Source organism: Mixophyes fleayi, chromosome 6 (assembly GCF_038048845.1).
Source record: "Mixophyes fleayi isolate aMixFle1 chromosome 6, aMixFle1.hap1, whole genome shotgun sequence".
In the NCBI taxonomy this organism is placed as follows: Eukaryota; Metazoa; Chordata; class Amphibia; order Anura; family Limnodynastidae; genus Mixophyes; species Mixophyes fleayi.
Window position 1 is genome coordinate 193086541 of NC_134407.1, and position 20794 is coordinate 193107334.

Sequence of the window (20794 nt, forward strand, 5' to 3'; positions counted from 1 at the left end):
AAAGATAAGGATAAGACTCACTATTGTTTATGCACCTATGCATCTCATATGTGTATTACATATTTCTATTCAATTGTAAATATTTATCTTTAATTGATAAGAACAGACAAAGAAAACCGCATCCTGCAACCAAAAGAAGTGAAGCAGTATTAGCAAATTGTAAAGCTAAAAATCATGGACATTTGTATGGAGAAACATTACCATGGTAAAATACTGGAAACTATGACCATAATGTGCAGCATACATTGTGTAGTCATATACATTAAAACCACATGCCTAATATTGTGTAGGTCCCCCTCATGACCCTTCGACGAATGGACTTCACAAGACCTCTGAAGGTGTCCTGTGGTATCTGACGTTAGCAGCAGATCCTTTGAGTCCTGTAAGTTGTGAGGTGGGGCCTTCATAGCTCTGACTTGTTTTTTCACCAAATCCCACAGATGCTTGATCGGATTGAGATCTGGGGAATTTGGAGACCAAGTCAACACCTTGAAATCTTTGTCATGTTCCTTAAACCATTCCTGAACATTTTTTGCAGTGTGACAAGGTGCATTATCCTGCTGAAAGAGGCCACTGCCATCAGGGAATACCATGATGAGGTGTACTTGGTCTGCAACAATGTTTAGGTAGCTGGTACGTGTCAAAGTAACATCCGCTTGAATGCCAGGACCCAAGGATTCCCAGCAGAACATTGCCCAGAGCTTCACCGACTTGCCTTCTTCCTGTAGTGCATCCTGGTGCTGTCTCTTCCCCAGGTAAACAATGTACACACCCGGTTGTCCACATGATGTAAAAGAAAATGTGATTCATCAGACCACGCTACCTTCTTCCATTGCTCTATCGTCCAATTTTGGCACTCACGTGCCCATTATAGGCGCTTTTGGCAGTGGACAGGGGTCAGCATGGGCACTCTGATCGATCTGCAGCTACGTAGCCCCATGCACAGCAAGCTGAGATGCACTGTGTGTTCTGACACCTTTCTGTCATAGCCAGCATTAACTTTTCTAGCAATTTGTGCTACAGTAGCTCTTCTGTGAGATTGGACCAGGCGGGCTATCCTTCGCTCCCCACGCACATCAATGAGCATTGGGCGCCCATGACCCTGTCGCAAGTTCACCAGTTGTCCTTTCTCGGACCACTTTTGGTAGGTACTAACCACTGGATACCGGGAATACCCACCCCCCCTGCGTTTTGGAGATGCTCTGACCCAGTTGTCTAGCTATCACAATTTGTCCTAGTTCAGATCCATACGCTTGTCCATTTTTTCCTGCTTCCAACACATCAACTTCAAGAACTGACTGTGACTGTTCACTTGCTGCCTAATATATCCCACCCCTTTTCAGGTGCCATTGTAATAGGATAACAAGTGTTATTCACTTTACTTGTCAATGGTTTTAATGTTGTGGCTGATCATTGTGTGTATATATATATATATATATATATATATATATATATATATATATTATACATATACATATATATATACACACTCACATAGACAAATTCTGCTTTGAAAGAAGCAGGCCACACTTAGAGTGTGCCACAATCCCCACCCCACCCCCTCATACCCTCACTTTTCTGTTTCTTTCATCATCCTGATCTCATCTCTCTTGAAAATAAGATGGGATTTCCATCAGGGTAGCAGGATAATACAGTTTTCCTTTATTCTTTATTCTTTTTCCTATCCTGCTTGATTTGTTTAAATCACTATTACAGTGGAACTGTAATGTTAAGTTCAATCACGTGTGTCAAGTTAATGGGGGCACAGTAGCCTGCCTAACACAGATGGGTTCAGTTCCAACTGGCACCCTATCTGCGTGGAGTTTGTATGTTCTCCCCATATTTGTGACTTTTCATCTGAAAACTGCAGTTTACTCCCACAGGGCCTGATGCTGAGTTGGTCCTAAATTGGGTGTGGTTCGTGCTCAAAAAAACTGCAGCATACTTACACCATATACTGAGCCCTATGTATCTTAATATCCGTGCATGTCTGCATATGTACCCAGTTTATGCCAGGCACACATCACAGTTGTCACTTGCACCCATGTTTTTCTCCATTTCTTTTACTTGCGACAAAGGCATTTTTTGTTAGGCATCAATAAAACAGCAGAAAAAATTTCCCTCTCCTGTGTACAAAAAATAGTTTTGCTTATTCCCTGTCCTTTGTACAAAAAAAAGTTTTACTTAAACACAGAAAGGCATTTAAGGAATGAAGAAAGCACCAATCGGCATCAGCGGTGCATTCGCAAACATCCCATCACAAGCAGAATGTTAGTGCTGTAGATCGTCATTGTTCTGTCCTCACTATAAACTTCCCTTTGGCCTGAGTGTAGTCAGACAGACAGCATAATCACTCTTACTTTAATAATTCAGTCTAGATGTTAAGATCTGAAGAATGGCATTTATTGAATTCAAGCGGTAAAACTGGAACAAAGACATAATTGCATGCAATCACAATATGAACACATGCAATGAAAACATGGCATAACTGCATTATGAGATATAAGTTGGTGACCTCCTGTCATTACCCAAGGTGCATTGAGAGCTAACTACGGAGGCCTGAGTGTTCAGTTTAAGCTGATACTAGGCTGGCCACTAGATGGAGTTTACACATAAAATAAGTCATATATAAAACAACAATGCTGAAGGCATAACAGTCATCATCATTCGCTATTTGCACCTGCTTCTAACCGCACACAAATAATACGACTTTATCAGAAGTATCTGCGCCTTTCTATCTCAGTCTGCTTCCACTCATAGTTGCGCAAACATGCCCTGACTGTACTCTGCCCATGTTAGAACGCATCCATCCCACCTTTCCAGGCTCAGGCTGTGGTAAGTGGCAGAATCACACAAATCTGCTAGAAATGTGGAAAATGGCAAGGTCATCAGAATTTTATATTTTGGACAACCGCAGCTACAGATATTGGGGGAGACGTGATCAACAATTGCCTACTATGAAAGTTATAATAAGTTTGCAATGCCAACATTTATGTTTAGCATAGTGATTGTTTGATTTTCTTTGTTCAGATATTCAACTGACATTCAGAAATAGACAAATGTAAACTTTACCTGTCGTTAGATATGTTCATATCGTACATTGTAGATTGCTGCCCTGACACACATGGCTTGTCTTGTTCAGATGGAATCTGTGTTGATTCTTTTGATGTTCCATTTGTATATCTTCGTTGTAAAGTTTCACGTAATGTACAATGTCGTACAAAGAATGAGTCAGAGGACTTTGGGGTCTATTTGAAAGACCCCTCTCGTAACAAGATTTTCTATTCTTGCATATCACAGCGATAGAAAATCTTTTATTGAGCAACTTATCACAAAAATTTAATTGGGGTAGCTGAGTGGTGCTGAGCTCCCCAACGATACTGCCTGAGTGAGATGGCTGATGTTTACATCCCCCAAAAATTTTTTGGGGGGGCACCACTGACATGTTCAATACTGGATATATTTTTAACAGGAATACACCAAGCAGCTTTTAAGAACCTTTTTGGAACAATATAAAGGCTTCAGGAAATGGTTCAAACATTTGTAGGATTTACATGTTTTACACTGTAACAGTTATCCTGCAGTACTGGAAGTGTTAATTGAAAGTCTCAACAATAGCTAGTTCACAGAATTTGCCCTGTCCATTGAAATTTCAGAAGGGGGGTGACAGGATACCTCCTAGTACCCACCCCTATTGTATAGTTGTCATAGGAAGACTGCAGAACATCTGGCCACTGATAAGGGATTTTATTATTGTGGGATTGACGTGAAGGCCAAAAATTCTCTCTGTAAAACTCTTAACAGCTTACAGCTGACTGGAAAACAGACAGGGGGAAAGGTTATAGTTCAAGGGCTCCAATAAATGCAATATGGAGTGTGTATGTCAAACAAGTGCCAGGCTAAGGAAAAGTAAATTTTGCATTACAGGAATGGAATGCAATGATGGCCTTCATTTACTAAACTGCGGGTTTGAAAAAGTGGAGGTGTTGCCTATAGCAACCAATCATATTCTAGCTGTCATTTTATAGAATGTACTAAATAAATGACAGCTAGATTCCAATAGGTTGCTATAGGCAACATCTGCACTTTTTCAAACGTGCAGTTTGGTAAATATACCCCATAGACTTGTCACCTAATAAATGGTACGGAGGATAAGGATGTTAAAAGTAACTTTGTTGCCAATTTGGTTAGCAAGTTGATTGCCTCTTCCACCTTGTGAAATTAGATCATAAATATAGTTGTTAGATGGTTATTTTTTTTCACATAGTTACCAGATCAATTACTTACACCGGATATATATGAAATACTTGACTAACAACTCACTGCTCCAGATGTCATGGGTCACAGTAACCCAGGAGGGCCACTGTCAGAAGACAGTTCCATGTATAGGACCTCTCTCTGCTCTGTCCCTCTCATACACGTCTTCTGTTCCATCCGTTACCAACACCACTATATCACAGTGCAAACCACCATCTCGTCAACAAGAGTTGAGCTGCTCACCGACCGTCCATTGGTCAGCACAGAGAAGAACGGCCTGGGCCAGGTATGTTCCAGAGATTCACTTCTTGGCAATCTCAAGACAGAAAGATCTAGTTTGAGCTACAGGGACATCAATAAAACCTGCACAGGTAGCAAAAAAAACAACCCTTTGGGCTCCCAAGTTCAGATGTGTGCTTGTATGGTATAGCTTTGTGTAAACTTCAGTGTAGTGTTTGTATTTTATATTTGTATGAGTTGGCAACTTTACAACTATAATAACGTTTCTAAAGCCAACATTGATTGAAGTTCTGAGGGAATTCATTTTCTAAAAATATATTTATAAGGTTTATAAAGGTGTCTTCTAGTTTTAGTGTAAGTGATTTACGTGCAAACATATGAGTCCTTAAGAAACAGCAATCATCTAGCACTTTCTTTTAAGTCTTTAGAGTTGTCAAGTGTGACCCATTTCATCCATTATATAAGTATGTGCTCCAATATTTAGCCCTGACTTTCTTAAATATATCTAAGGTGAATGGATCAGATTGATCTCTATTGCTATTAATTTCTCCATAAACATGACATCATATAATTATAGGCTTTCTATGCAGGTTATTGCACTGCAAAATCACAGTGTGTTTGAGTAGAGCATAGATGTCAACCTGACCCAACCTTGGTTCAATTCCATAAGAGATATTAAAGATATGTTTTATATCTAATAATTAGTTGAACCAATATTACTCAGGACAAAGGTGAGTGTTGCAGCCTGGGCAATTTTCTCCCAGATGAATGGTTGTGTTTGATGTCTCTGCCTAGGCCTCTTACTGACAACTGTTTCCATTAAACTTTTTTAGTGGTTTGATTCTTTCTCCCATATTATATTTCCCTTGTAATTTTCTCCTAGAACTCCACCAATGAATACGCTGAAGAGAGGTCCACATTGCTTAGCCTGACATTGAAGCTTAAACAGCCACTGCCTTAATTTGGGCCTTGGCTCGAACCTCAATTGACCAAATTGCACATAATGAGGAAATTGTTAATTATGTGCATTCTACCTCCTAATCTTTTCTATGCACATTTCCACTGCTATACTTCATACTTATCAGCTGTGTAGCACTGCCAAGTATTATGTGATTTTTGAAAAGAACAATACCTCGGCTCAGTGTTGCGATCTCCCTGCTCTGTTTATTTGGTTGCCAGGTCAGCTAGTTAACATGGTGCACATAAAACACACATGCTGCACTGCAATTATTCAACTGCATAAATCTGTACTCACTGTTCCCGTGCAGCACACACATATCTCATATGTGTTCCATTTTAAATGACTGACCCAAAGATGTGTTCTCAACATTCCATAATAGGTTTTTCAACAATTTACCATACTACCCAAAAATCTGTTCAATCCATAACATAACAGCATTTTTTTATTGCATTTGGCTTTGCGTCCCTTTTTTCTGTCCTGGAAATAGATTTGCTGATTCTGGGTTTTACTTTAACTGTTTCCTGACTGCTTTTGGTGAATGAATAGGAGTACAGAACGGCTTGTTACATCTGGGCGTAGGATGTGGTTATTCTTTGTCAGCAGAAGAAAAACAATATCTGAAAATGCGAATCCTTTAACTGTTTTGTGGCTATCAACATACTGTAGAATTCAGGTCCTGGTTGTCACTTTTTCTCTTATCAATCTCTTATCAGTTATGTCTCAGTAATTAGCAGTAGAATTGTTTGTGTGTAAACTGCTATACAGGGAGATTACTATTACTATGTGTGATTCTCAGAGTGTAGGCAGTGAGAAGTTTGCTTTCAAAGGGCAAATACTTTAGATTGTAAATAAGTTATTCCTTTATTAATATGTCCAGAAGGACCATCATTTGTGAGTGTATCTGAGTGCTCTTAGCTTCAGCTATCTGCGTTCATTTGAATGGAATTCTAAAAAGAAAAAAAGCTCATAAATGCCTTATGCACATTTTGTTTTTTAGAACACCCCAGGTACAGGCATTGGAAATGGAACAGCCTTATTTTCCACTATCCTGGATGAGGGGAAAAAATGACTGGTGTTTTTTTTAAAAAGAGAAAAAAAAAGTTCCTATTTGTCTTTGGCTATTCAGTAAAGGTTATGCTGCACAGAAAATGTAATGTTTTTTGTACAGTTGTGTTTATTAATTATGTACTTCATCGTTCCTTAATATCATTCAAGGTAGTACTTGATATTGGTGAGGCGGTCAGGAAACATGGCAGAAATCATTGCATGGCATTATGACACAGTGCTGTTCATTTGTTTTTTTTAAGGTGATTTAGATATGTATTGTGAATATTTGCTTGTGGCTACATTTTTATCATAATGGATTTTATGTTATTTATTAGTCTAAAGACTATAGTAAAATATTTTAGCGGCAATGTGGACCACGGAAATGCCTAAGAGGCTATCAGATAGGCAGTCCTGCAAGGAGGATTCAATAGTACAATCCATATTTCTATAGCTTCCTTCCATATATGCAGAGAACATTGTAATTCACTTCCCCATTGGAGCTTACTGTCTAAATTCCCTAACTCACACACACTAGGGAACATTTTAGTCAGCGGACAATTAGCAGTATGATTTTGGAATGTGGGAAGTAAACGGAGCACCAGGAGGAAACCCAAACACACACAGGGAGACCATACATACTCCACATAGATAAGGCCACCGTGCTGTGAGACAGAAGTGTTAACCACTAAGCCACTGTGCTGCCCATACACTTGCACCAATCATTTCACTCTATCTAATGCAAATAATATGATTATAGTTATAAACTATTGGTTCCGGTGGCAAAGTGGTTAGCACTTCTGCCTCACAGCACTGGGGTCATGAGTTCAATTCCCGACCATGGCCTTATCTGTGTGGAGTTTGTATGTTCTCCCCGTGTTTGCGTGGGTTTCCTCCGGGTACTCCAGTTTCCTCCCACATTCCAAAAACATACTAGTAGGCTAATTGGCTGCTTTCAAATTGACCCTAGTCTGTCTGTCTGTCTGTGTGTGTATTAGGGAATATAGACTGTAAGCTCCAATGGGGCAGGGACTGATGTGAATGAGTTTTCTGTACAGCGCTGCCGAATCAGTGGCGCTATATAAATAAATGGTGATGATGATTGGTGTACTTGGTGAATAACCTGGGTTATTAGGACTCTGTTTAAAATCCTTGTCCTGGATGAGGCTGGTTACACACCGGAATTAGGAAAATGTCAAGTATATAAAACGCAATCACATTTGATACACAGTGGTCACCAGCACTTGCACTTGAAGTCAGGGGTGAAGACGATGGAGGACAATCCACTGCATACATGCACATGAGTAAATTGTCAAGGCAGCGTCCAAATGCCACTCCTCCACCAATTCCACTTACAAGCACAATAGCAGAAGGGTATGGGCTCACTAGAACCAGAATAAATTCCATGCCTACACTCAGTTAAAAATTGCTAGTAAATAGCATATTTTTATACGTCAGTGGGTTGTGTCTCCTGGGAGTATTAATTAGTAAAAACATTAATTACATCAGTCCCTAGGATAGCTTTCTATAACTATTTGGGTTTACAATTTACAACATAGTTGCCAACCTTTACAGGCTGACCTCCGGGAGTCTCGGAGTAGAGAGAGACCTAATCGGAATTCGGGAGTCTCCCTGGTATTCCAGGAGAGTTGGCAAGTATGATTTACAAAGATCCAGTTATCACGTTCCAACACATGCCAAGCTTAAAATATAGCTTAAATTGCACACAGGTTGTTTGGGTGTGATATATATGTTCGACAGTTACATGATCAACATTTGTATGGTCGACACAATAGTATAGAAAGGGCTGGAAAGTCGACAATGATGACATTGACGGTATTATTAGGACGACAGTTCTAATGTAGACAGTATTATTAGGTCAATGATTCAAATATAGATAAAAAATATTGTAAATGTCTGGGCATTCACACACACTTTCTGACAAGAATTCACTTCACTTTCTATCAATTTCAGCCTTGCATGCAGTGTACAAAAGTGCTTTATAAAATACAATACATTTCTATGATAATGCTTACTAAGCACCTAGTTTACTTGTCTACTCCCCCGGAATGTCCGGGAGGCTCATAAGTTGCGGGGAGCCCTCCAGGACTCTCGGAAGAGCAGACACCCTCCTGGATCCCAGAAGGAGATGGGAAAAAATGAAGAGGTCCGCATCATTATGATTCCTGCTCCCTGCTGCTCGGTGCCGCAGTTTGTGGAATTGATTGGCAGGGAACAGGGCCTTACTGGTGTGATCGCATCACCTTGCTACGTGACCTCCTCTTCGGGAGCTCCCTGAGAGGACATAATAAAAGTTGGCAAGTATTATACCTAGTTCACTATGCTGTAGTGAAGCATTATGAACACACTTCAAAAGCCCTGTTAGAAGATAGAATAAGTACAACTCTACCCTCCTGATTCAATCCTGTCTAGCAAAGAAGCTCCATGCATGTCCAGCATGAACTCTTCGTTTATATTTGCTTGCAAAACTTTAAAATAAGTGAAGTTTCCGGTACCGTAATATCCGGAAGTGCACGCAGGAGCACATTGCGCAAGGCTTCAGTGGTGCAAGGCATTTTTCCATCCCATGTTTACAAGCAACAAAAAAATTGCAATTTCAATTTCTCTAATGTTCAGACTGTATGCCAATATTTGCAAAAATTTATGATAACTGCAACCGTACAAATATGTTCTTTAAGCTTGTAATAGCTCTGCTATGTATTGGGTATTCACAGGCCAGAATTTATATCATCAGTCCTGTTGTATAAATCACTACCCAGCTGGGAAGGATTGTCACTTAAAAAAAAAGAAAACAAATATTGGAGGTACACGCTACGAGCCAGAGCTTTAAGGAGAGCAAAGCATAAAAAAGGAGTAACTTTGCACCTGGGCAAAACCATGTTGCATTGGACGGAGAGGTAAATTTAAGACGTGAGGACAGATTTATAGTTGGGGTAGGGCATGTCTTGGAGCAACTTTAAATTTCAGTGTAAAAATAAAACTATCAAGTAATTGTGTGCTAGATGAAAAAGCAGCCAGTATTTCCTTATATGCATAATAATAAACTATTTTGCACCCCTTGCATTGCAACATGGTTTGTCCCAGAGAACATTTACTCCTTTTTTTGCCTTACTTTCCTTAGTGACTCAGGCCAAAGTGGAAGTTATTATGGATGGTTATTGAGTTTTTAACTTGTAAGTTGGGCTAATGGTGAAGCTGACAAGTCTATGTACCCAGCAGCATGGGTCCTCTCTTCCTAATTACGAGTCAGTCCCCATGTTTGTCTGTAAGCACTTGAAGTACATTAATGGTACCTGTTAGAACATCAACATTTATTTTATTATTTCTTTTAGCATTGAAGAGGTCTTTTGAGGTCGAGGAGGTCGACCAATCATCGAACCCCTCTGTCCAAACCCGCAGAACTCCAAACCCACTGTTGAGAGGTGCGGCATCTGCTGCCCAGAAATTCCAGGAACCAAGTCCCAGAAATGCAGATGCACTCCTGAGACATGCAGATATTGGTGGTCAGAGATCCCCCAAATCATCACTAAGAAGAATTGAGTTGACCGGATCTCGGCACCCAGAACCCATGTCAAGACGAACAGAGATATCCATCGACATCTCATCCAAACAGGTCGAAAATTCTGTTCCAGCAATGTCAAGGTTTGGTTTGAAGAGGGCGGAACTTCCTGGACATAAACCTCCCGAGCCCACTCCAAGAAGAGCAGAGATCACTTTGGGGAAGCCTCATGAGCTTCGTGGTGAGTCTCCGAGCTCTAAAATTCCTGAGCTGCCTCAGAGAAGAGCAGAAGAATCTAATGCCAAACGAGTTGAGATCCAGGTACCTAAATCCCCAGAGGTCCCCCCGGTCAAACAAGTGGAAAACTCCATCCCGTCATCCACTGTTCTTCACCACCAACAAGAGCCCAAACCACAACCTGTCCAGATAGAGATTCAACCGAGAACCCCAGAGGGTGAGTTATATTTCTTTTACCCATTGAAAAGCCTTTGACTAAGAAGAAATGATCTAGAATGCTTAGTATGTTATATTATTAGATGATTTTAAAAACTAGGTCAAATTAGTTATGTATAATGGCTTTTGGTATTAGAAATTAAAATCAAAACTAAAGCATAAGAGAGTACAAAGTTCCAATAGTAGCCTCCACTTTGACCCAAAACATGAGTATCCTTCATGAAACATCCATGCCTAAAAAAGAAAAGGGTTCGGATAATAATTATTTAAGTTCAATATTTATACATTTTCACATATCTTGCATGCCTAACATTAGACACATACTTCACCTATGAAAGTAGCTAGGCAAAATTTGACACCACAATTTTGCTTTCATTAGTCTAAGTGGCGCCAGTCTGATGGAAGCAAGAGTCTTACATTTACTATCAATTGCTTGTCCTCCATTTACTCCATTTTGTTGAAGTGGGGAATTATCTACATAACAAAGATATATACTTTTCAATATAGGTTAAATTATAGTATTAGCATTACTGTTTTTCGCTTTTGCTTGTGTCCGGGTAGTTTTGCATAGTTTGTCTTTAGATTTTGGAAATAATATCAATGTAGATACAGTGGAACAACCTAATTGATTGATTGGTGAATACAAAGTTCTCTTATTTTTTTTGTATTGCTTTTCTGTGTAAAGTTTAGCAGCTATAACATTTAGTATTGTGAACATACACACCATTTAACTATATATCAGAATCTTGTTTTTTACTTGCAGCTTCTACATTCACTGACTTCTCCACATACAACATATTTTGTAATAACCGAACATGCATCAATACCACACACTTCCCAGCCCGCGTCATATGATCAATGAATAAAGTTCAGAATATGCCCTGTTTGCAGTAATCCAAAATGGACTCATTGTTTGAGTCGCGTCACATGAGCGTTCCTTGTTTTTAGCAACATGTAACAACTCATTTATCCCCAAGAGCTTGGTTACCACTGGCCAGAAAATAGAAATGGATATTACTTATTTTTCTGATATTCTCCCATATAACAATGTTTTCTTCTGGCAGTATGAATTTAAATACTTTCTTTTCATGATTGAGCAATTGACATGTGGTTTAGCAGTGCAGTCCGATTGTTAAGGGCCACAAATATATTATAATTACGTGATTGGCAGAGGGCGGTAAATACTATTTAAAAATATATATATGTCACACTCTATTGTATGACATATATATATATTTTTAAATAGAGTATGTGATGTTAAGGGGGACATGAAAAATCAACTTTAGTAGCTACATCCAGGTCACTGGCCACCATTTGTCATTTTTGGTTTGTGCTGGTATTTAGAGGTAAATAGAGTTTTTGTTTTCAGCAGATATACTGAGCCCAAGGCATTAAGGCACACAAAACGAACGTATTATGCTTTTAAATTTCACGTAAATCGGGCATACGCACGTCCGTATTCAACAAGGAGCAGATTTGAAGATACGTCTGTTGTTGAATACAGGTCTAGGTGCGCTCTGATCTAACAGACAACACACTGGAGGATACATTCAATACTTATATGGAATATAAAGTCCCAAAAGAACACGCGCAAGAAAAAAATATATATATTAATGTCACCTATTAATAATATAATTATTAATGATAAAACAATTAAAAACATTTTTTTATCAATAAAATACATGTATTAGGATGTTATGAAGGTCTACTGTACTTAACATCCATTTTTACACTTGCTCCTGATTGCAAAGCCATGTTGTAGCATTCGTACTGTCATCACTAGTAATTGGCACTTACACCCGACCTGTAGTTGGTGCAAGAGATATGACAGAAATACACATGCCTTTGAGATTATTATTATTATCATTTATTTGTTAGGCGCCACAAGGTTTCCGCAGCGCCGTACATAATGCAAACAGGAGACCATACAGGGTGACATAGTACAGAGCAATAAACACAAAGTACCGATACTTCAGAACTCCGGGCAGACATATGGGCGAAGATGGAGCAGAAGAACAGGTATGGAGATAGGAGGGGAGAGCTCACATCCTAAGGGAGGGTGGACAAACAGGCACAAGAGGGAGCCATTAAAGTAAGGGAGATGGCCAAAGCTTGAATTGGACATTGCTGCGTGAGTTTGAGCTTGGCATGCCCTTACTGTACATTGACTCCATGCATTCACCCAATCTCCTTCCCGTTCTGCTCTTGAAATCGCAGGCTGCAGTAAAGGTCCTTTGCGCTCAAAGATGAATTGGACATTGCTGTGTATGGTCTGGGCATGCACAGAGCGATTTTACTCAAAATATGGCATGTATCGGCATTTACGTGCCTTAATGAATCCGCCCCACTATGGCTAGTGTTGCTTACAGGTGTGTTCATCTCTCTGCAAATATAGATGATGAATTTAGGCTGAGCTATATGGGCCATATGATCAGTCATATTCAAATACTAACAGCAGGCCCTCTATGGGAACAGCTACACTATCCTCTTACCCTCAAAATAATCGCAGCATGCAGTTACATTTTTCACTGACTGATCTCGTATGATATTGACCCACAGCTGCATAAGAGTGACCAAAGGTCATGACCAATCTTGTAGCCCACTCCCAGGGCCGGATTAAGGGAATGGAGACCCCCTTAGCACAGGGGGCGCCCCGACGGATCAATAATGCTGTTGAGCACTTTCAAGGGCCCCCTGGATGCCCGAAGCCCCTGGGCTGTAGCCCAGTTAGCCCTAGGGTTAATCCGGCCCTGCCCACTCCTAAAGCTAAGCTACAACAAAGATGGAAGTATACATGCCAGCTTAATGCGGATAAACTAGATGGAGAAGTGAGAGAACAGCAAGACAAAACAAGATCAATGGAACGCTCAGTTATCATCAGCCTTTCCTGAGTAATACATGGGGGTCTTATAATTAGGTGGCCTTGTGGTTCTTCCATCAGAATGTGAATACTGGTAATATATACATAACAATAAGCAATAAAATATATTACGAATCACAGTGTGCATTGTTATGTAGAGTGCGCTGGATTACTTCAGCTTCAACTGTCATGTCTCTTGTAGCAAAAACACAGTAGGGAAGCAAAGGGTTAAAGGATATTGGCTTTGATTACAAAATGAGTTATGTCAAAGGGAGAAAGAGGGGGGGGGGGGGAGTTGTGCAGGGACATCTGACCTACTGAGTCATGTAACTTACCCAGTGATCTGGGAATTCTGCTACTCTAGGAGGAGATTGGAAAGTTTGGCTGTATTCTCCAATCTAAACCCTTTCCTGGCCAAATATGGTTGCAACATTTCTTTGTCAAAATCCGCTCTTCTTTGCTTGCTTTGGCAAATTGTAATAGTGTGGAAACAATACATAATGGCAAGTATTTATCAGCAATAGTTTGGAACAAAGCGCATCATAAATGGGAAGTAGATAGTGGAAAGTTAGGAGGGGCTGTGTTGAAGAGCCTCCCAGCAATAGGTAGGATTCACTTTGAAGGCGATATTTTCTTGTTGTTGCCTTGTATATCCAACGCACAGATCTAATCCCATCTTTTGACATATCCATGTACAACAGCAACAAGAAAACATCTCCCTGAAAGATAAAAATGACGGGAGGTAGAGATTAGTGGTAGTCACTAAAACGCCACTTTAAATGCTGACACACTTTCTAACTACAAAACAATACCGATTACCATGATACCGACAAGCTGAAAATATGTACTTACCATATAACAGACAGCCACTGGATCCGACAGCTTCATTCACCTCCAAATGTAACATGCGCCTGAAATAAATATCTCAAGTGGCAAATGACGTCACTTGGAATGGACACAGTAAAAACGGCGCTTTTAAAGTGGCAATGGCTGACCCCACCTGTAGGCGGTCGAGTGTCATTCAGCTGCTCCGGCAATATTTTCTTGGTAAATTGTGGCGATTAATAGATTTTCTGCATTAAGCAACTATAGAAAATCTGTGTTGTTGCTGCAGAATAGTATATAACAGACCTTCAAGTCTGTGAGTCGCATCTTTTAATGGAATATGAAAAATGGAATGCATCAACTTCTAACAAGCCACGTGCAGGTATTAATGCCTATATTTTATTGTTCCTTCTGTTATAGATCTATAGACTAATAGATATGCATCCACTCATATAGATTACAGAATTAGAATTTGGGCAATGAGATCTTCTAGAATCAGATTAGGGCTTCATGCAGAGCTGAGCGACGCTTAAGCAGAAAATGCCCTTTTCCATACTGTGCGTGTGCAGTTAAGTCCATCTAAGTCTGTATGCAGAGAGTTTCCCACGCACTGACCACATAGCATGGTTTTGGCCCCACGTGGTTAGAAAATGGCCAACGCAACATCAGAGGTATTAACACCCGATGCTGCGGTACGGAATGGGATAAACGCCAGTGCTATAAGAATGTATTTTATTGTGTATGTAAATAAATGTATGTTTGCTGTGGCTCTGCAGCGTCAGGGTAGTGTCTGGGGCGCAGCGCCGATGGGGTTAAATTCCGGCATTTTGCACAGGGAGTAGAACTGTTGATGGTTATGCGTGTATATTTTAAATGTATATTTAATAAAAACAAAATAAAAAAAAATTGAATGTTCCTCTATCCCTGGTGGTGCAGTGGGGATCGGGGCTTCGCTTGCTGTTTTATTTTTCCACACCGGTTCCCATTCGTGGGTACTGGAGTGCCAGACGTGTCTCCCATCCCTGTTGGTCTAGTGGCGATAAAGCTGGCAGCTGTATTACTTGCAGACTTGCAATGGCGTCTCCTGGATTCACATAAATCCAGGAGATGCAGGGCAGGCTGGGAGTGCCATACTGCAAAGCATCATATTGGAGCTTAAAGAGCTCCAGCAGCGTCGGCCCGGGGACTGGTGACCAGGGGCTGCCCACTCTCTGGAGCGAACTTTGGCTGTAGGGGGTTGCCAGACTCCGGAGCAAGGTCCCTGGAAGTATATTAGACCTGGTGGCCTCGGGTGGGGAGGAAGCTTAGCCTTCCTCTCCCTGGCAACTCGTGTATGAGGTGGTTACACTCACCCATGCCACTAGCTACAATGATAACGGTGTAAAACCCCTCTTGACTGATTCACAATGATATTTGCAAATGGGGAAAAGATGAAGTGATAAACAGAAGAAACTAAAGATTTAAATTGGCCAGGACATCACCGTAAACTAATTCTGCAGCACATTGCAACCCTGGCTCCTACATCCTTTCGTGTGAGGTGCAAAAGACCCATGATGCACCTCTTTCCAGCTAGATCATTCTACAGACATAGCCCTCTTACTGACCTCATGTCTGAGATATGCCTGTAAGGAAGCCACAACACCTCATTGGTTATTTACACTGAACAGTGAGGGGCCAGTTTAGTATGTAGTTCTCTATCCATTCAATACCTCAACATGCTCATCCAGCTGAAAGAAAACGGTAATTATATTACATAAATCCCCTAATGGGACACCGGCAGGGTGAACCAATATTCCAGCCTGTCTTCAGAGGGTTACTCTGAAAATCAACGCTATTAGCAAAATTAAAAACTAAAGGCCTACTGAGTTCATAGGAAGTTCTGGGCATAGTTCAGATATAATGAACACTTATGAAAGCAACATCTCCTTAAAATGGAAGTACAGGCATTTAGCGGAGGTTGAAGGATGATCACCTGGAGGAATGTAATAGTTAAAGGTCAGTTATTGTAAAATATAAAAACTAATATTAGTTTAGTTTTGTTTTTAAATTTGATCATTGTTTAGCTAATGCGAAATTTGATACAAAAAAAAGTAGTTCTCTTATTGTCAGAGCATCGCTGGGTTTGAACTTCAGACCAGGCAGTTTGCTGCTGTTAGATTTCTGTCTGACTTCTAGGGAGAATTGTAAAGCCAGTTATTTTGGAACTATAGAGGTTTTTTTTTTACTAAACTCCGATTAATATCTTTTTTGAGATAAGAATCAGATTGTTGCTGTTAATATTTCCGTGTTGCAATTGTTGTCACTGAAGCTCTTCAAAAAAGACTTAATAAATACTTTATTAGGTTTTCTATGAGACCTTTTACGGAGTAAAACAGAGGCGCTCACACATTTGATTAATGGTTGAAAAATATAAGATAACGTTTGGAGAAATCAATGTTAAGTTGTAATGCCAACAAGTGTATAACTAGAAATTCCAGAACCCCAATAGCACCTGGTCCCTAGTTATAACACTCTCAAAACCTGACCAGTCCCAATCATGATACAATGCCAAACACTGTAATGAACTAATTGCATAACTAGTGGTGTGAAAGTTAGTGGATCTGCTTGAAAATTCAGAACACATCCAGACTTTGGAAGCCTTACACACACATTTACGGTGTTCTGGGCCCCTATGTCTCTCCCGGAACGTCCGGGACACTCCGGAATTCCGGGTAGGACTCCTGGGAGAGCAGGCCTTTCTCCCGCATCCTGCCCACTTCCTAACGATTCGCAGTGAATCATACCATTTTTGCCCCCCCCCCAACATGATGCGATTTGCTACACACGCCCACTTCCGTCCTCCAACTTCATCTCTCCCCTGGGAGGTAAGACCAATAAGTTGGTAAGTATGCCCTAGGTTGTTGGGTCTCAATGCAATGTCATGGTCTGCTATGATTATAGTGTTCGTTTGGAGTATTAATTCTTGATATTTCACTTCCATTCATAAATATGAGTGCAAATATGCAAAGAAGTAAAGTGTACCCATCATGGAAACAAACAGTGGAGGCTGCCTTTATGTGGCCTCCTCTCTCAGTGATGACATTGGTTTGTAGTGAATTGGTAGGTGACATTCTGATGAATTACATCAAGTCCTGTTATAATATCCATTGAAGAGAAGAAAACATGGTGAAAACACTGCAATAATTGTGTTTTTGATGTAACCCTCTCTAGGACAGGATTGATATTGCAGTGTTCTTACTCTATATTTTATCATCTTCAATAAAATGATCGCGGCAGATTTGAGTGCACAAGATGCACATTTTCTGTGTTTGGAATACAAGTGAATTGTTAATGGAGAGCTCAGGACTAACGAAGAGCGACTGCATAATCCGGGCCTCTGTTACCTGAAAGGTCACACTTGCAAACAGCCAACCACTGCCGCCTATGCTAACAAATGTTTGATAATTTATAGATCTCTTTTATTTTTCAGCAATGTGATTTAACAATGTAGCGCAATTTATTTTGCATGCTGCATTAACAAAAGACCTTTGGATCTTTGGTAGATACCCAGGAAAAAAACTATCCTGCATATTTTGCCAAGTGGTAAACAATAGGTTAGACATGTTTAATGTTTCTGTTTTATGTGTTAAACTACAGAAAGACAGGACAGTTACTGGTGTGGATTATCAGGAGGGGGAGAGGACACTAACTTGGTGCAGAAAAGTAAATGATGGTAAAATGAGCCACTTATGACAACCTAATCTTGTTCTTACAGGTCACTCACTAGTGACATAACATCATGTAGCGCTCAAGCAGTTAAGTCCTCATCTACTGCTTGGGCAACTTTCCAACAACATGGCGCTCATTGGCAGCAGAAGGAACTGTCCCAATCAATCCATTAGTAGGAGCCAGAGTGGGACAGAGAGGATATAATCGCTGGCGTCTCATGGGGGCATGCAGATCCTGCAGACGTTTGTTTAGGATTTGGGGGGATGAACCTTAAGCTCAGGACGCAGCCCGGCAGCTGTTTGCTGGGTAATGGTGGGGAGGTGTAGCCGGGATTTAACAGGGGGCGGGACAGCTGCATTGGACAGGGCTAATTAAATGCCAACAGCTGCCTGAGACGTTGACTTATAGACGGCATTAAATATGATTAAACTGTGGAATATCCACAATGCAGAATTCATCATTCTTCACTGTTCTCAGGGTTACATCTTGGCCTAAATGTCAATTTTGGGAACTTTTTTTTGTGGGCAGAGGCTGTATTTTTCTATATAAGGATACACCCGTATGATCAAGTTTTGTCCAGCAAAACAAAACTATAAGTGGTATCACGCTGTCATTCCACATATCCAGGTTTTCAGAAGACTAATATTCCATTATTTATAATCAAGCTGTTTTTGCAATATTTCATACTCTGAAGTGACATTGGAAACCAGGAGCAGATGTGTATGACAGCAACCTCCCCCCTATCTTCCCATCAGTGCAGAAATGAATCTTCCTAAAGGACCATCTGAACTATCAGATAGCCCTGACAAAGGCCCCAGCAGCTAAGGGCATGAACAAAACAATAACTAAACTACAAGATGTATCCTGCTGCATCATGGTGCATAGTACAAGATGTATCTTTTTGAAGACTGTATTTGTTAGTAAATGACAGAAAATTAGGAGGATTAGTATTTTAATTTTGTCTCATACTTTCGAAATCTGTTCTTTCTTAGCTCCCCGACCCAACATTCTGTGAGTCTATATGTCAAGGCTACTACATACCATACCCTCATGTTTAAAGACAACTAAACCAATTTCTAGAACCTTAAACCTATTTCTAGAATCTTAATCAGAAAACATTGCATTCATTAACATGTAATATATCTGTGAAGTAAAAGATCCAAAACACCAACTCTAACTAGTTTATTGATTACATTTCTAAGACTTAAGACTGTATGACTCTTTCCATTTTTTAAAACAGGGCTCGAAATGGGGGTAGGGTTCAGGACTTCATTACATTTCCCTCTGTACTTCTAGATCTGCAGTTACATATGGTAAACAGTCACAATTGTCGCTTTAGACAAGCTCTCACAGTCCACAGGGGTTCAGAAGCGATATGAAGTTGTTTGGAGGTTCATTTCAGGCAATCCTGGGGGCTGGGTCACTGGACCACCTGCATTTTTTCCTTGAAAATGTTCCTAATAGACTGCTGAGTCGAGTCCTGCCAACTGTGCTAAAATTTGCCAGCCCTCCCCTGATTCCAGGAGATACAGAAATGAGATATGAAAAGAAGAGATGGCACAGTGGGCAGGGAAAGTGCATGATGATATTAATTTTACCATCATGGCCTGGTCCATTATTAATAATAATAATAATAATATTATTATCATTTATTTGTTAGGCGCCACAAGGTATCTGCAGCGCCGCACACAGTACTAACAGTAGACTATACAGGGTGAAACCATACAGAACAATGAACAAAAAGTACCAATCCTTCAGAAACTCCGGCCAGTCATATGCAGTAAAGACGGAGCGGAAGAACAGGTATGGAGAAAGTAGGCAATGATGATCATCGGCTATTTATATAGCGCCACTAATTCTGCAGCGCTGTACAGAGAACTCACTCACATCAGTCCCTGCCCCACTGGAACTTACACTCTAAATTCCCTAGCGCACACGACGAAAGAGAGAGAGACTAGGGACAATTTAATAGCAGCCAATTAATCTACTAGTATGTTTTTGGAGTGTGGGAGGAAACACACGCAAACACACAGGCAGAACATACAAATGCAACACAGCTAAGGTGGTCATGGTCGGAAATTGAACTCATGAACCCAGTGTTGTGAGGCAGAAGTGCTAACCACTGAGCCACTGTGCTACCCTACGAGGGATTTAGTTGTGCTCTTTCATATATTTGTTTACAATGTTTGCCTTGTGATTACACTACACTGTAAATAGGCCAGTCTTGCCCAGAAGCTGGCCTGAACATAGTCCTAATGTCAGATCAGTGTTTACAATGCAACTCCACTCCTCCACTTTCTTTTCGAAATTCATACCCACCTTTTATAATTAGAGGATGTTCAAATCGTTATTAGTTTTTTATACTTGTTTCTTGGAAATATGAGAAATACACTATCAAAGTTGCTTAAGTCTGTACGGGTGTCAAGCTGACCATTATCAATTACATTTAAAACTATACAGGCATCCAATGAAACTCTTGCCTGACTCATTCACCACAACAGACTTTGGCACGCAGACAGCAGGATGTCAGGCTGCGGTTACAAATACAAACCGTTAACCCTTGGTGTTGCACAGAAGCTAAGTATAAGTAATGGGCCTAATTCAGTGTGAGATCTACGCCCCTTTGTGTAGCGTATTTTTGAGGTTTTTTTCACACTGCGCATGCTCAGAATGTAAATTTATTCAACTGCGGCCAGTCAGACCTGCAATGGTTTTTTTTGCCACTTAAAACTGATTACGCCTAAGGAGGCGTGATGGAGTGAGAAGGGCTGCTCTAACATAGGCAATTTGCAGTAAGTGTGTACAAGCAATTGCAAATAATTTCAGGCAGGTACACGGTTGCACATGAAGCTGAAAAGGCGTTTTTATTTGCAAGCAGTCAGGGGCAGGTGTAGCTAGCGGATGATGATTGTTGAACTAGTGAAAT

The 20794-nt window shown here is 40.4% G+C and overlaps 1 protein-coding gene across 3 annotated transcripts in view; it reads left to right on the forward strand.

The window, feature by feature from the left end:
• Window positions 1–20794, forward strand: part of SEPTIN9 (septin 9) — a 147721-nt gene that overhangs the window by 68075 nt on the left and 58852 nt on the right. For all 3 annotated transcript variants that reach the window (XM_075177733.1, XM_075177735.1, XM_075177734.1), the window contains one exon: window positions 9856–10476. In XM_075177733.1, coding sequence (XP_075033834.1) covers window positions 9856–10476 — 621 coding nt within the window. The remainder of the gene's footprint in view (window positions 1–9855; window positions 10477–20794) is intronic.